Source organism: Brachyistius frenatus, unplaced genomic scaffold (genome assembly GCF_029030835.1).
Source record: "Brachyistius frenatus isolate BFR_SWC_R1_liver_20210118 unplaced genomic scaffold, ASM2903083v1 Contig_198, whole genome shotgun sequence".
NCBI classification, from domain to species: domain Eukaryota; kingdom Metazoa; phylum Chordata; class Actinopteri; family Embiotocidae; genus Brachyistius; species Brachyistius frenatus.
Window position 1 is genome coordinate 571,619 of NW_027210797.1, and position 18,175 is coordinate 589,793.

At 39.8% G+C, this 18,175-nt stretch overlaps 1 protein-coding gene across 3 annotated transcripts in view; it reads left to right on the forward strand.

The window, feature by feature from the left end:
• The window catches only part of mtmr14 (myotubularin related protein 14), a 30,029-nt gene extending 13,978 nt beyond the window's left edge, over window positions 1-16,051 (forward strand). For 2 of the 3 annotated variants that reach the window (XM_069718732.1, XM_069718734.1), the window contains 9 exons: window positions 871-956; window positions 3,281-3,357; window positions 6,257-6,293; window positions 6,468-6,538; window positions 6,686-6,744; window positions 9,172-9,304; window positions 11,532-11,708; window positions 12,494-12,700; window positions 15,335-16,051. In XM_069718732.1, coding sequence (XP_069574833.1) covers window positions 871-956; window positions 3,281-3,357; window positions 6,257-6,293; window positions 6,468-6,538; window positions 6,686-6,744; window positions 9,172-9,304; window positions 11,532-11,708; window positions 12,494-12,700; window positions 15,335-15,515 — 1,028 coding nt within the window. In that variant the 3' untranslated portion in view covers window positions 15,516-16,051. The remainder of the gene's footprint in view (window positions 1-870; window positions 957-3,280; window positions 3,358-6,256; window positions 6,294-6,467; window positions 6,539-6,685; window positions 6,745-9,171; window positions 9,305-11,531; window positions 11,709-12,493; window positions 12,701-15,334) is intronic. The other variant, XM_069718733.1, reaches the window with a different exon arrangement.
• Window positions 16,052-18,175: the final 2,124 nt, after the last annotated feature.

The following is an 18,175-nucleotide window of genomic DNA, read 5'->3' on the forward strand; positions in this document are numbered from 1 at the left end:
TTTTGTGAAGAAATGTGACTCAGACTTTGGATTACATTTGTTTTTCTTTCATTCATTATCAGCAAAGATAATACAAAATTTTAAATAAGATTAATAGCAAATATTGATTTATTTAGCATTTATTAAGTACAGAAATTTCTCAACTGGATGAAACATATATTGAAAATAATGTAAGGCTACACCATTAAAAGAATTTATCAAGTTGTTCAGATTACTTTGTGTAACGTAAAACGTATCACTCATAGTTATTAACACAGAAAATGATTTACTAAATCTACAGCTCACCTCAATTCTAAAGTGTTTTTTCTTACTTTATTGTACGTCAGGCAGTTGCAAAAGGGAAAAAAACCTACTGTACACTGCTCGCCCAGTACTTGCCATCAAAAGTACTAAATTAGCTACTAACTTGTGGACATTAGTACAGTATTTTACACTAATTTGGTTTTAGCCAGGTGAACCTAATTTACTGCCAATTAAGTGCACAGTGTAAATTTATTTTACTCTTTTCTTTTTCTAAAAAAATTACTTTTGTTTAGGCATTTGGTAGTTTATTGAAGATAATAACTATGTGATAATTAAAGATTAAGGTTTGCTCTATGTTTTGTTTACCATTGCTGAATAATGTATATTGATATTCACAATCCAGTAGTTTCCTCATTCTGTGTCCTATCATTTAATATGTTCCTTTTTGGTTCAGTGCTTTACAAAATAGAAACTCCATTCATCCATCAAGTACACATTAGAGAAGATTTTACCGCTTATTTGTTAGATGCTAACATAGACAATAATGTCTATTCATAATGCACTTGTTGTCGTTCAAAGAGCACTTTAAAGTGTTTTCCTTGAAAGTGGTGATGTGTGTTGTTTCAGATGAGAGTGGCCTCCTGGTGCATTGCATATCAGGCTGGGACCGGACGCCTCTGTTCGTGTCCCTTCTCAGGCTCTCCCTATGGGCAGTAAGTTCTTACTTTTGTTCTTGGCTGTTTTTTTTTTTTTTTTTTTTATCTTCATTCTCCCTTGGTGTCTCTCCACATGACGGCCAGTCACCCGTCATCATTATTGATTCCAGTAATCCCATGCTGAATCCATGTGCTTTGGCCCCGTCCCCCCTCTGTATTCATACGTGTCTACATAAAACTCATTTACAATATCATGATGTGCTATAATTATACTCCTATGTATATTCACCACCGTATTCAACAGAAAACTTGTGTTATACATATGCTGTCTTTCCCTTAAGACACAGTCCATATTGTAAACTTCTCTTGAACCCCCAGACAACACATGTGGATTTCTTTTCAAACTGAATGAGAAATCCAGCTGCATGCTATCCAGTGGCTGACTGACTTGTGTTGTTTAATTTAGTGCTGTGTTCAGGACAACACGATCTCTGCTCGGTAATAGGGGGCTGAAATTTGCTTGGGTGTCGGGACTGAAAACAGGCCCATAAATCTGTGAGGGTTTTTATCCCATGTCGTGTATCAGTAGATGACAAGCGGTGCTGCATCTTGGACTAGCTCGTCAGAATTGCTTTACCCTCTCTTGCCGCATATGACAATTTCCAAAATGTGTTCTGGGATGTTGATAAATAGACAGCAGGCTAGAGTGGTTGGAGACAAATGTGTAGTCTTGTCATGTTTCTGTCAAGTCACAGCAAAAAAAATTATATGACTGTCGTGGCATTTCATTTTGCCAATGTGGCTCCTTACTTCCCTCACTCACCTCTCTTCCTCACGCCTCGGCTCCTCTCAGTGCTGATGTGACAGTGAGATGCAAGGAGGATTTGTGTTTCCCAAATAGCTCCCTCTGGCGTCATTTGAAAAAGACTGCAGCTGCTCATGACGAACTGCATCTCAACTATGTTACCTGTGTTATACTTTTTTTTTTTAACTAAACCCAGCTGCAAAGAAATTGATCATTCAGATTCTACATAGACTATTTTTTTTTTAATGTTATACATTAATATGGATAAAATTAGAGCTGTTGCTGGTGCTGTATGTAATTCCTTCCTGCAGGTGTTTTTTCTATTATCAAATAGTATATAAAAAAATAATAATCATGCAATGTAATGAGCGCCAAGCTGTTTATTGTCCTCCTACGGTGCAATCAGATCAGCTGACCAATCTGTAAAGATATTACAGTCAAGGGGTCATCCAGCTCTCCATAAGATACACTGGGGACTCCTTGGTAGTAGACTCATGATTTGGTATAGCAACCAAGATAAATGCATAAAATAAACATTTTTGTCCTTAATTTTCAAAAGATGGACCCTTATAGTACTAGTTAGCCATCATTTTTATGGTAACAGTTCCGGCACTCACTCAAATGCTGCATATTATCAGTAAGAGAAGACTCTGAGCTGTTTACTCTCAAATAGGGGTGTGACGTATTGTATTGTTCACGATAGTTAATATGATAAAAACAAATACAAAAAAAAGTCCTCTCGTGGCAATGGCATTATTCTGACCTGTTGACATAGTGATGTCCACGGTGTAGGCCGTAGTCCCATAAAGGGGAGTCACTTCAGTGGTGTGGTACACTACCTTAAGGTCATTGCACTTAGCCGTCCCCGTAGGTTGCTGATTGGTTCGCCCTTCAGAGTGTCCTGAGCAAACCTTAATGTGAAATGGCTTTAATCACAGCGAAGACTTAAGCTGTGAGTATTTGCTGGGCGGTGCCACGCCACGGTGATATGTTAGATTTACGCTGACATATAAAACTATTATTACTTTGTTGCAGTTGTATGTTCTTGAAACTAATACAATATTTCAGTATTTTCTCATATTCTCAAGAATATTTTTTTTAGTGCAGAAATAAATTCAAATATAATAAAAGTATTTTAGGGCCATAGTTCCCACACGTACTTAAGTACCTTTGTTCAAGAGGTGGAAGTGCAGAAATAGATATCTGATGGTAATTGTTTGGATCACAGGGCGTACTTAACCGAACGTGCGTACCAAACACAAATAGACGGACCATTACAACCCGAGGATATACCCGTGTTGCCTCCCCCCAAAGTCCCCCCAGGAGCCACCTCCCCCTTTTGTGACACATTTAAGAAACTGGTACATCCTTGCTGATGGTAAAGGGAGAATAATTTCCGGGTCGGAGGAGCAAGGATGGAAGGAAGTATAAATTGGCAAAAAAAAAATACTCCCCATAATCACATAATCTGACACACTGACCGTCTTATCAGACAAAAATGTTTTGTGGTCTAAATTTGGCACATCACGGGATGTTGGAGATATTTGACTTATTCTTGTCATTAATTTTTTTACAGGACGGTGCGGCACATGCCAGCCTCGAGCCCAGCGAGATCCTGTATCTGACTATTGCTTATGACTGGTTCCTCTTCGGGTAAAAAAAAAAAAATCATAATTTACATCTTTTACATCACGATCATAATTTCATGACTTCACAGTGAATCATAACTGACAGCGCATTATTGAGCATAAATAATTTCGAGGTGCATTTGCTACTCCTTGGTGCCATCTACGCACTGTGTTGTTGGTGATGCATAATTGAGGAATGGTTAATGAAGCGCTGGGTGCAACATGTGGCAATAGTGCGACTCTGGCTTTGTTCTTGACCTCCTCTTTAAACCTCCCACTCTCTACATTTCTCTCTCTCTTTCTCACTCTCACTCGCTCTCTCTCTCTCTCTCTCTCTCTCTCTCTCTCACACACACACACACACACACACACACACACACACACACACACACACACACACACACACACACACACACACACACACACACACACACACACACACACTCTCTCTCTCTCTCTCTCTCCCTCTTGGGGTTCTCTTTTCATAATTACCACCACCATCTTTCCAATTTGAGCCTTTCAAAAGCAGTCTCAGAAAAAGCCCCTTCACTGCCAGCTAACCCATGTAATTATATATCAGCAGACTTGCTCAAGCCCTCAGGACCCTGGCGAAGTGTTTGCGTGCGTGCAGATAGATCAGTAAAGAAGGTGTTGGATAAAGCAGATACACGGATAGAGCGTGAGAGGTGCTGTATAGCTGCTGCATCTGACCTCATCATTCCCCACTGAATCATATGTGGACTCTAGATTATTTTTGGAGTAACATATTCATATCTATACACTTTTACAGTATTTGGGAGCTATTCAAATATTAATAAAAAAAACAAATAAAAAAAAAAAACACTCAGGAATAGGTAGTAGATTTTGGACCAATGCTTGTTCCTTTTTTTTTTTTTTTTTTTATTTTTTTTAACAATTTATTTTGAAATAGTCTCACATAGCCAGATCTATCTACACTGCACAGCCAGCACTGGAGATTGTTCGGCTGCACCCATGTCTCATACTTGTATAGGGGGAAAACAGGCTTTGGCTTGGTTGTGTTTCTTTGAACCAATCACAAATGTCTTGGCTGACTCTATAAGCCCTGGATGCAGCGACAGTGCCCTTGCAAAATAGTGTTGGGGAGGTAACCGTTTTGGTGGAATATTTGCACTTGGAGAGGTGAACGGTGGCTAAATCCCTACAAAAGCACCCCAAGCAGGTCTGTTTGATTTCCGGATCCAAACCTTCATTACAAACTTGCCGTTTTCAGCGTGTGGGTCGCAACCTTGGAGGTTGTTGTTGTTTCCCTGAGGTGTGCATAAGGCTGGGCGATATGGACAAAATCAAATATAACAATATTTTTGACCAAAAAAACGATCAATATTGTACAATATCGTAGGGATAGCTATTGGTGATAAAACAAACTATTTATGAAATTAGATAATGTTAGTTATGTGCATATAATGACCAAGTGGGTAAAGGCAAATAATAGAACAGCTAGAAAAGTCTGGTAAATTCATAAAATTCCATCACTTTAATGTAATGCTGTCTTTAGAACCAGGAATAGATGACACTTATACCATATCCAAAAATTACAATACCCAAAATCTCAACCAGATCTATTTTAATATCACAATATTAGAATAATATTGCCATATTACCTGGCCCTCGCAATGGGGATTTTGAAAGCAATAACACAGATAGCAGATCGGTATGACAATACCCACTGAAATAGTCAACTATTGCCAGGTTTACACCAACATGTTACATCCGGTGAGCCAAACTATTTTTTTTAAGCAGTCTTGATATATTAAAAGGGACAGAATAAAGAGCCAATCATGGTTTTACAACACCCATAATGAGTTACAGGGAAGATTTGCGTCAACTTTAAAGAAGTATGAAGGGAGAAAGCCCTCATCAGTGATAATAGCAAGATGTAGGTATGTCATGTGTCTTCCTAACAGGAGAGTTTCAGCTCAGCCGGATTCTTGGGGAGGTCTGGTGTCAGAATTTGTCAGGTTTGGGTCTTTGATCTGACGGGAGCTCCGCAAATGGTGGATTTTATTTATTTGAAGTCTGACATCTTGTTCGATGTTTAGAGTCGCGTTGGGTAACTTGGGAATTTATTTTACCCATGATAATGATGAACTGTCCATGTCAAGAGGCAGCAACAAACCATATATTGATTACTGACAAAAGTCAGTAATCAATATATATACATTGTTAACTCACAAAAGAAAATAATTACTGAATGTCACAAATCATTTTTAAATCCAGCAGCCACCAGTCCTGAAAATTCATTCAAGTAAAGTTAAATAGTCCAATTCATAATTACGTTCCAAACAAAACCAATAATCCTGTAATATCTAATTGTGACATGCTGAGATGCCACTGTTCACCCCAAAAGCCACGCGATTCTCATCATTCATCCCATTTAAGGAAAAAGAAGGTAATCCGAATGTGGAAGTAGATAATAATCTAACTCTCCAGTTTGGTCGACACTTGGAAAAACTTGTAATATATGTGTTAATATGTTTATCCTCACTACAGCCATAAATTATAGGGAGTGAGTTTTAATTATTACGTAGTTTCATTAGTCAACTTAACATTCCACAGTAGTGTTGTGGAGCGTCAAGGGGCTCTGTGGTAAACTTAAGGTGGGCTGAGATGTTAACGAGCTCCAATAATTAATTTAGGCCTAGGATGGTATTTTAATTTAGGATGGTAATTTAAGTAATTACTACACTCCATATTACCTAAATTATGCATCGTACTAATGTAATCAATTTATCATATTTTAAGACACATTTATAGATCAATGGAAATGATAAGTAATCACTTACCTTTTCTTCCTCTCCTCTCCTGTTGCTGAAAAGCTTTATTGACAGAAATAAGGGACAGCCAGAATGGCATGCAATCATTTTGTGTATTTTCTTTTCCAGTCACATGTTGCCAGATCGACTCTCCAAAGGGGAAGAGGTATTTCTATTTGAAACTTATTTCTATGTAGAACATAAATACCCTGACTTTGTGATATAAACTTGTGAAATGATTGTCATGTAGGATAGGATCATTATTGGGCTGTTGGTTTTGAAGTCCAGTGATTTATGTTTTTGTCTTTCTCTGATCAAAATCTTTGTTTTTCTCCCTCAGATTTTCTTTTTTTGCTTCAATTTTTTGAAGCACATTGTCTCAGAGAAGTTCTCTGCTGTAAAGAAACAGAGGTGTGTTCTTTGTGATTGTCTGTCTTTCTAGTTACCTTACGGTATTTGACCAGATTTCCTCGAACAAATTGAAATGTGTGGATCCATTGTTCTGTTCTTTCTTGTGTATTAATGGTTGATGATATTTCATCACATTTTGAATATTAGAAGGAAGAACTCCCACTTCAAAGACAGTGATTTCACTATGGAAGACCTCTGCCAGTTGAGTAAGTCAGTGTATCTCTTTCATGTGTCCCTCCACACAGGCTCTGACATATTTGATTAATGAAGCATATTTAATATACAAATTCATTTAAATTAATTTATTATTATGTTTAAATAATGCAGTAAAACGTGCATTGTCGTGTCATATATGGAATTGTACTATTTATTGTTATTATTATGATATTTTTTTTAGTATTTGTTTTCGGAATGATCTGAGTGCAAGGGCTAATATTCCTCTAATGTAACTTTACTTTTTACTTGAACTACTTTTTGCATAGTTAAAAAAAACTTGACAGTGTGTGTGTGTATATATATATATATATACATACATACATACATATATAAATACCCATAAAAGCATATATCCTCAATGCTTGACTTGAGGTAAATTTAATTTGAATTTATTCTCATTAAATCTTTAGTAGTTTTCAAAGGAAATGTTTAAATTAGGATGCTTAAGGAGAAAGTGTAACACGTCCTAAAAGTCTTGTTTTTGTTGCCCTCCACTATTACGTACAGGTGACATCTCAGTTACTGCTGTCCGCAAGTATTATAGAAGTGACTGTTTTAGGCCATGTAACAATTCAAATGTTTCCCTTGGTGCCCCTTTTGAGCTCTAAACATGTGCTATTACAGAAGCACGACCTGTAAACGTTTATTTTCTTTTCTTTTTTTTTTCTTTTAATTTTGGTGCACATTTTTACATCTTCAGTTTTTGGTGATGTAGTGTCGGCAGCTGCGGGGACACTGCCACTTGTTTATCAATGACAAAGGTTTATTGCTGTGAGCAAGACTCTCTTGGAACAGAGACAACAATGAGACTCTTGCTGATAACACAGAACTGTCATCTTTCTGAAGATGAGAGTTCTGTGTTATCACCAAGAGTCTCATTGCCTTTCGAAAGGCTTCTATCTAAAAATGTTGCGTCACAAAATTTGATGTCTGCAGGCTTTTAACCTTCGATACCGCGGTGCTTGAAAGTTTATAAACCTTTCAAAAGTTTTATATTTCTGCATAAATATGTCCTACATTAACACATCAGACACAAATATTATACTTCGTTATTATTTACTGAAGAAAATAAACAAATATTACAGTTCTGTAGTTTATGAACCTCTAGGTTAAGCAGTTCATTTAAAGATTAAATCAAAGTCAACGTCGATCATTCCAAGAGTAAGGTGCGTAAATAGTCCGCAAGGTCACAATGGAAGCCACGGTAACGTCTTAAGAAACAAAACAAAAAAAACCTCTTTCATATTGGCTAATGTTAATGTTCCTGAGTCCATCGTCAGGAGAAGACTGAACTGAAAAATCGTGTGCACGGCAGGGTTGGAAGGAAAAAAAATACAAAAGAAAACCACTAAGAACTTGCTGCCTGTCTGCAGTTCACAAAAGATGACGGGGACAAGCGAGGAGGCTATTTGAAGAATTTTCTGTGGATAAATGAGACAAAAGTAGAACTTTTGGTGGTACAGGTGGTATGTTTGGAGAAAGGTAAACGTAACATTCCAGCATAGAAACCTCATCCCTTCTGTAAAACATCGAGGTGGTGGTATCACGGCTTGGACTTGTGTAGCTGCATCTCGGCCTGGACGGCTCGCTATCACTGATGAAACAATAAATTCTGAAGTATACCAGTGAATGGGCAAAAATGTTAGGACATTTGTTGGTGAACTGAATCTCAGGAGAAGGTGGGTCATGCAGCCAGACAACAAGCCTAAAGCACGCAAGTCTGTATGGAGCAATGGACTAAAACCCTCCCCCCCCCCCCCAGCCAAGCTGACCCAGCAGTTAACGAAAACGTTTAGTTGCAATACTTAATGCAAAGGTTCCCATACATTTGCCACTCACTGATATTTATTATACTATTTTCCTAAATAAATAATGACCAAGTATAATATTTTTTTCTTGTATGTTTAGTTAAGTTGTCTTTATATACTTTTAGGACATAGTTCAAATCTGATTATGGTTTTAGATTATATTTAAGCAGAAATATTGAAGATTATAAACTTTCCAGCACCACTGTTAGAGCACACCCATCAGCAAACTTGTTTATGTCAGAGTTGATTCCGTGTCACGGGTATAAAAGCCTTTTCACCATTTCTCTTGAGTACTATGTTTTTGACGTGATGGTAGAGGAATATTTAGTCTTCTCTGTGCCCACATATTATTGTCAGAGTAGTTCCAAGAGCATTCTTTGATTGAGGTTTTTCACCTGCTTTGTTGAATACTGAAACTTATATTCATCCCTTTTACGGCTTTAGTTTATAAAGCTAAATATTTTAGATTTATAGGAATCTCTAGACAACTGGAATAATAAAAAGTAGAAAGACATTTTTGGGAATATATCGCTTAACAGGCTTGCAAATGCTGCAACTGGGCTGCTGTGTGAAGTATTGGTTGAGGAACTGCTGTATGTTTGGTTACAGAGACCAGGGATCGTGGCAGTGTGACCAGTTTGAGCAGTGAGTTTTCCCTCATCACTGAAGAGGTCGGTGGCGCTTCCAGCCTTACCAACGACACTGTGGACCTGTTTACCAACCAACCCCAGTCCTCCAGCTGGTCAGCATCTCACACACAGGCTTACAAAATTCAAGGACCCATTCATTTAAAGTATTTTGAAATGATGTGTTTTTTCTTATATCCTCATCAGTCATATTTTATGTATTTTATATAGTCCCATTATGTGGTGCTTCGAGGTAGGGTAAGTCTCTTGCTGACTGTCCCTCTTTTCAGCTAAAGTGTCATGAAGTGGGTGAGCGGTATATATAGTTTAGCCCAGCACTTTCCTCTTAGCCACCATACCAATGGGTCCAGGCTGGCTCTCAGGACAGACCCCACCTTTTTCAGTAGTTTGAGCCTTCTCAAGAAATCCAGTTGGCTTTGTCCCTTCTTGTATATGGCATCAGTGTTCACACTCCAGTCGAGCTTGCCAAGTACCTGTAACACTGCACCAATTCCACTTCCTTCACCGATGGAAACGGAGGTGATTGATGGATCGTTCCTCTTAAAATCCACCACCATCTGCTTGGTCTTTCCCACATTCCACTGCATGTGGTTCTGGTTGCACTACAACAAAAAGTCACTGATCGGTCCTCTGACAGCCTCACTGTGGTCTGCCGTTGAGGTAATCAATTATCCAGGTCACCAGGGGACCATTCACCTGCATTGTCTGTAGTTTACCTCTCAGGAGTACAGGCTGGATAGTGCAGAAACTAAAGCACTCGTAGACACACGGGCTGTAGGTAGTTTCAGCGGCCACATGCTGATTGGTTAAAATTAAGCGTAGGTCTACACCAAGTAGGATGGGATGTCTGCAAGCGATCCCCTATGGAGGGAGGCCAGACCCATATATTCACGGAGTTAAATGGGGTTCTGGTTCGTACCAGGGTAGCTTCAGATACCTGTGAGGCAATGGAATATGATCCAAGAAGTCCAGTTTGGGCAAGTTAAAAATAAAGACTGCAAGACCCTCTTTAAGCAACTTGATGTTCCTGTGACTGCAGTTATTAATATTCAAAAATGTAACCCCTAACCCCTAGGCTTTTTACACTACCCCTGTGTTTTCTAGAGGCACTACATACGACCGAAAAGGCAAAGGCCTGAAACACATTACGAACACAATAAAACAAATTTAAAAAAAAAATCCAATGATGCAAGAATATGGTCCCGCTACAGACAACTGAGAAAGACGTGTTCAGAGCAATGATTTAAACACAGCACCAGTTTCCTGCACTCTGGTATCCTACATATGAAGACGAGACTTTTGGCCCTTTACACTACAATAGAGGTATACCTTTAATTGATGTAAGGTGTAGTGCTGAGAGAAAGACTGGACAGAAAAGTGTTGCAACTGGTAATAAGCACGTTAAGGAAGAAATTATTTCACACCAAGTCGTTTTTCAAGTATACATGATATATTAGAAATGGGCAATTCAAGCAAAAATACTATTCAATAATCGCTCTGAACTTTTTGACTGCTATTTGATTACTAACACACACACACACACACACACACACACACACACACACACACACACACACACACACACACACACACACACACACACACACACACACACACACACACACACACACACACACACACACACACACACAAAAGGAGAAAGAGATACTCACTTGCACCATAAATTCAGGCTCAACAAATGCTTTCAAACCTTAAAAACCCTCACCTCGGACAAAGCTAATGAAAATCTTGTCTTAAGCGAAATCGTTGAGATGAAGGTCATTGTTTGTGTTGCACGTCCAACATTAAACCCACTTTGTCTGGCCATTAATTATTGATCTGTGGATGAACCGTTGCTCGGTGCTTCACCCTTTTTACTGTTCATAGCTGTGGTAGACTTATATGCTAGCTTTACCTGCAGAGTTAGTACTGCACCTCTTCATTTATTTATTTTTTTAATTTTTTTTTTTTTTAAAGGAATTTCCCAAAGGACTTTTTGACATATAGTATTCAATTTTTGTATATGTTGATGCCTATTCAGATATTCAAAGGTCATGACCCATCCCCCTTTTTTTTTTTTTTTTTATACATACATGATGATTTTGTAATTTTATTATATTCTTTGTACTTCTGACAGTAGAATATATCACTCTAAACCTATGCAATGTCAGAGTCATGCAAAGAAAATTGACATCGCGTGAACACACCAGAATCTTAAAAGAAACCAAATTAATTGACATCTTTTATAAAAACCGCCCAGCACTACTTAACACTGAGCTTCTACTCTGTGAATCATGTATTCTCTGTATTCTCTCTCCTCAGGAGAAAAGGAACCACCTCGTCTCCTCAGATGGTTATTTTGAATAAACACCACCATCCAGATGAGCACCTCTCCCATCCCCTCAACGAGGCCAGGTCTTCCAGCTCCTCCTCCTCCAACCAGTCAGAACATGCTGTCACACGCACTGGCAGCAGCCCATTGGCTGTTCCAGGCAGAAGGTAAGTTGATATAACTTCACCAGTTCAATTTATTTATTTATTTTTTTTGTTTTTATTTTTTTTAATATACACACACTTAACTTCATTGGTCTGAATTTTGGATGATCACAATGTGCTTCAACTCTTGAGCTACTTCATTTTACACACAAGCAGGTCAGCTATATACCAGCAGAGCCCATGGTCTAAAACGGCAGCTCATGCATGGGTTATGAGAAACTCTTTTCTCTGGGGTTAAGCACCGACACATGTGGAACAGCAATCGGGTTACAGCAGGAGCCATTATGACGTGGCGCTGTTGACGTTTATCATTTGAAACTGTTAAAGTGGTAGTCATGGGCTGACGTTTGTCAAAGTCTGTTCTTTCTTGAAGCAGTGTTTCCCTCCTGTCAAAGTGATGTATTGTTTTTGTGCTTCTCTCTGTGGATGGGGTTAAAAATGAGGAGTATCGTTTTTCTGATGGTTGGCTAGTTTTGGATTTTTCTCTTCCTAAATTGCGGTGGTCTGTGTCCGTCCATCTTTACAATTTCTCAAAACAGACAATTTGACATTCTTATCCACTTCACGCTGTAATGGCCAGCTGTGCAGCGGTGAGACATTACGCTTCATTTTGTGAATCAATTTAATTGAAATTGACTTTGGTGACCCTTTTTAATAAGCCTGGCAAATGCTAATACACCTGTGTGGCCTGCCCAAGTCTGTGTGTGGGAGACACTGATGCCTGGTAATAAGCTCTCAGAAAGTTTTCTTTCTTTCTTTCGCATCTCTTTATCTCTTGCCTTTCTCAGGCTAGCGGCAGACTACACTCGGTCAGGGTCCTCCCTCTCTACAGAGTATGGGAGTTGGCAGATAGTTTCTGGTTGTGGCAGCATCCATGACCACGCCCACTTCCCTCCACCTTTGGCCTCAGCCTCCTCCACCTCATCTGCTGTCGCTGCTGCCTATGACTCCCCCCTGCCCTTCAGCTTTCAGGATGAAGGACCCAGTGGACGAATGTAAGTAATACAGGGATGTCTCCACTGTTATGCCCTCCTGTCAAGCCCTCTGTGGCAACTCCGTTAAAGGCAACATCCATTTCCGTCCTGTATAATATGTAAAGTATGGATATGATGTAGTGATTTGCCACCTTTTAATTGTTTTTAAGGAAAATAAAGGACCCTCAATGGTGAAAGGGCCACGCCACGATCAAAAATCAAAAGGTTTGATCGGCGGTCCCTGAAAAGGCCGATCAGAGGAGCCTGGCGACATAAAACTCTCCGCGCATAGCTAAAATGGCTTCACTGTTCCGCCAGTACACCCAGGTGTCGGTAAAATGACAAAGAGATATCTCCTCGACGCACTGAAGCCCCACATACCGTGGGGCTGCTTTCCGAAACCCTGGCCGCCGGGCCGCAGCAGCAAAACGGTGACGCGCGTTACGGAGTGGGCGGCTCTGAGCCACAGAGAAAGTACCACGAGCTGCTCCTTGAATGCTATACATGCTGAATTGTTGGATAAAGATGGGGAACATAGTGGCAACATCAGCAGCAGATGAACCTCTATCTACCAGAGCCAGCTGTCGCACAAAGCGGACGGTCGCTTGTTTGTTAGCAGTACAATAAAAGCCGCTTTCCCGGACACATGCAAACAACACGAGCCTGCGAGGGTAGATAGCGAGCAACTTTTCCGCACGGCAGGGAATATTATTGATGAGAAGAGGAACAAATTGTCTGCCAAAAATGCAGAGATGCTTCCATTCATAAAAAAATAAAAATCGATGCTTAAGAAATAAGTTCTGAGTGGTATGAATGATGGTACGTGGGATATAAATGATACTGACCTCTATCCACCCTCTTCCTGTCTCTGAATTGTCATCTCAGAGACATCATTGTTATCTGTGTTATCTCTGAATATCCTGCCCCCAATAATCAAGCAGAAGCTGCTATGGTTTCATTTCTGTCTCTAAATAGACATTTGTCAATTGATGACACTATATTATCTCTTCATTTCCATCCACAATGTACAGCGTTGTTAAGAATAGTTAAATAAATATTAACGATTCGAGTGGCATACCCGCTAAAAGTTGCGTAACGGGAAAAATAGATATATTTGTGCAAATTTACTTGCATGGATAAATGTGAACTAAATGTTTTTTTTTTTTTTCATGGGAAATCTGCAATGAATTCGCAGTATTTAAACATAACAACACTAATTTTTGCTTTTGAAGAGAAAACAATTCTGCGCTTAAGAATAATACAAATACAAATAAATTTAAAAAAGAATGTTTTTAAAAAAAAATTTTTTTTACAGCATTTCTACTGTAGTGCCCACCTGCCTGAAATATGAAAAAGTATGCAAATAATAAGTTGCCTTATAACGCAAGGTCAAAGAAAACCGCAGAGGCTCCTGCTGGCACAGCGTGGCTTAACAAGCACACCTCTTTGTGCACAAGCTGAACGGAAATGTTGGTAGACTACTAACACCGGCTGGGTGGGTGCTGCTCGTGTTTCTATAGGGAAAAAAAACCCGTATAAAATGAATAACAATATTTCAATGAATCAATTTTTTTTTTTTCCCACCCTTAATAATTAGGTTTGGTTTAAAACTAACATAAATAGTGGTTTCAAATTACTTTCCTGTGCCTCGCATCACATAGATAAGACATAAAGGAGTACTGGACGCTTAGTAGGTTTTGAGTTGGAGCCGCAGCGGATCAGACTTGTCCCAGCGTGTCCCTCCACAACCTGTCCACCGTTCATGGTTTTTGTCCCTCCTTCAAACGACTGCTGCTGACTTGGAGCAACCCTGGAAGCGTTGCAGTTTCGGACGTGCTCCGACGCAGTTGTTGTCGGGACACAAGTGTTTGGTCATCATCAAAGGGGCTCGGGCCTCATACGGCTGCCCATTTCTCTCGACATCCAACACACAGACTGCAAAAGCTAAACGTTACCATCTGACACGGTCGTCGTTATGAGATCAGCTTTATTCACTTCATCTATCTGAGTGGTTTAAATGTTTTGGCTTCAGTCTTCAGCAAAACAAAATCATTTAAGTGAAATGTTTGTTTCTGTTACGTGTTCACCGTAAGAAATTAATATCATTCAGCCGAGATGACCATCTGTCAGGGGAACCTGTAGTTTTTGTCTTTTGCGGTCTGTCACCCCACTGAACCCAGCCACAGATGAGGAGGAGAATCAATGGAGATACATTTCCACTGGGTTTTCCCCTCTGACTCATCCTCCTACTCTCTGCTCTCAGCAGGGGACACATTGTAATTTCTGCTTGATCTGGCTGCCAAATTGAGTGTGTGCCGTCAGCAAGGCAAATAACACCCGTGCATCTTTATTCATAAAGAACGAGAGCACTTGGGAAGGAGGGAGAGGAGCGGCGAGATGGCGGTAATGACTTGTGTGAGCTCTGTGATGGTTAATTCAGGAGTACATTGTGGCTCTGGTGGGGTTCATCCAAAATGTCTGCCTCACTTGGTTCTTCTCTTGCAATGTTTGACCAGTTTGATCTTTTCATGTTTTTTGTTTGTTTTTAATTTTAATAGAACTTTTAAGATAGGATTTTTCTACCTTACCTCTTTCTTCCGGTCTTCTCATCTTGCCCCCCCCCACCCCCCTTACTTTGTTTCCTCTCCTCTCCAGGTGTCCCTTCCCCTCTGAGCGTCAGGCCCGCCTGGAGGCAGTGCGAGAAGTCTTCCTGGCGGCGTACAGCTCCACTGTTGGCCTAAAGTCCTCTGTGCCCAGCCCCTCTGGCGCCATCACCGGTCTGCTGGAGCAGTTTGCCCGCGGGGTCGGCCTCCGTGGCACCAACGCCATCGTCTGAGCCCTTTTGATGAGACTTCTGACCCTCCTCCTGTTTCCATCAGCAGTCAATTCAGCAAGCCTGAACTCGTGACAATGAAGTGCCAAACATCTCTGTTGAATTCAGTGGTTAAATATAATAGAACCTTTTTTTTTTTTTTTTTTTTTTTTTTGTCCTTGAAATTTCTTTGATTTTACACGCCTCGTATTTTATTCTCTTCCTTCTGGACTTTTAATGTTCCATGTAGAGTTAATTTGTCTCATTCTGTGAGGTAAATGGTTTCAGCCACAGTATCAAAAAGGGATAGTGAGAATTGTTAGTGGCAGTGTCTGTACCTCTTACAGGTAGAATATAAACAAAAATCTTCTTTCTTCTGTTCTTCTTTAAATCTTTTAAAGAGTTCTTGCAGTGACCGTCCCATGTTCAGGAAGAAATATACTTTTAATTATCTTGCTTTTTGCTGCTAGTCTTTACTGATCCAAGCTGAGGAAAGTTTTTTTTTTAATTTTTTTTTTAGTTCAGGTGGGCAATGAAGGCAAGATAAACACATAACTTGACGGAAATGGCTCCAAGCTTTTTTTTTTTAATTTCTAATTTGGCACAGTAGATGGAAATCAAAATATCTTAATATGTTTAAGAGTGTCCTGCATTAGGTATTCGTGGTCTAAACTTAAAGGGTCATGCTGAATGTTTCAAAGTCTATCTTAAATCAATACTTGCATACAACCAACTTATGAGAAAAGAGTTATTAGCTGCTGTGATCTCTACTCCTGTCCATACTGGCTGTGAAGTGATGCCTTCATGGGGGTTTGGAACAAAATCTGGAGCCCGTGTCCAAAATCGAGGTGGTGTCAACCTGGCTTTATTTCTGGTATTTTGGCGCGGTGCTGAACTTGTATTCTGCGACCCGTTTAGGAATGTCAGTGTTGTTACGATCATCTCGAGTTAACGGTTCATATGCTTGAAACAAATGTGTTCAATACCCGGTTTGACTGGCCACATTCAAGAGCAGGTACAGGAAAGATTAAAAAAAAAAATAGTCTGTTGGACACCGCTCACCTCAAATCCAATGATGTATGTCAATTTGGACGGGGTGGCTTTCACGTGCCATCGGATTATCTGACAGCCACTTTGTGTGAAGCGCACAGAAACCTTACAGCTTCATTCTTGTTCAGTCGCAATGTACAAACCAGTTCACGTGACGTGGAATGAGACCGTGCCTAAATGTGGAAAAAAAAAAACAACAACCTGCCAACATTAGCTGACTCGCTGGAGGAATGTCTTATTTTACAAACACGCTTCAGCTTTTTCCAGTTAAGTCAGCGAGCGTTGACCGTGTTGTTTCTTTAACGTTTTGGTCCTTTTGCCGTTTGTGCACCTCGTTGGCTTGTGAAGTGGCAACAGCACCGTGAACTGAAGGTGGAAGTGTTACTGTATTAGCTGTTCAGAATGGCCACTCTCGTAGGTGGGGTAAAAAGCCAGCTGCCACGGGGAGGGTCAGGACCGTAAGAAACTCGAGATAAATCCTAAAAAAAATGTTGATAACTCCAATATCCGACGATCATCCGGGCATTTTTTAATTTTTTTTTAAAGCTAACCCCTTTAGGACATGGTTTGACATTGTAGAAGTGATCAGTTGGGTAAGGGAAAGGGAAAGCTTTAAAATTCTGCGTTAACACCCAAAACCTTTGTGGATGCTCATTTTGTGATTCAGCAGGAAAATACTGTCCGGTAAAACTGCTCAAAAGAGTTTCCAACTCGAGACCATATTTTTTTTGGAAGATGCCAACCTTATTTGGCCAACTTGAGTTTTAGAATATGCTTTTGGACAAAATAAGGTTTCCAGTTCGATTTACCACGGTGCAGTGGTCCCAACAAATTAGTCTTTCGCAGAGAGTCCAGACAAGAGGACAGATTACAGCAAGTATGCAGTATGAGATCAAGGTAGCCTTGAATAAAATCCAGTATTATCCTTTAACTGGACAACTTCAAAGTTACATCTGATATTTCCTTCAGCTTTTACATTTTGTGGAACTACGGAGAATAATTTGGGATGATAAAACATCTACAGGGACGGTTCTTCAGTGGCCTCACACAGCACAGTTTTCTAAAACCACAACCAAGGAAACGTATCCAACTTTCACCTCGCCGGTTCCAATATCTCCACATCCTCGACTCGAGTCCATGTCCAGTCAGTCTTTAGTAGCACTGATACGGTAGCACAGGAGGCGCTGAGTACTGTAGTAGCAAATCTGCGAACCGAAGGCCTTTTCGATGTTGTTTCTCGTCGGATTCATGTAACGCGAGGTCTACTTGATTCCTGCCAGATTACCGCCCAACTATTATCACACATGTTCCAAAAGATGTGCGCCTTCTTTCAGGTCACACTCGGACAAACGTTTCTACTTAGGCTATTCTCGGGTAGATTTACATTTTTAAGTCATTTTGTTTGTTTGGTTTTTTTTTTTTTTGTCGAGAGGTTTTATTTAAAACTAGCTTGTCTGTGTTGCCAAACGGTTTTGATGGCTGCTGTACCTCAGGACCTTTTGTTGTGCCTTTTTAAAAAAAAAAATCTTGAGTGACACAGGATCAGACTTTTTTAGTCCAGTTTAAGGTGTATATTCTGTTTCTTAAATGGTTTTAAGAGCTAGGGGGCATTCAGTTCTGTTTAAGTTTCGCCT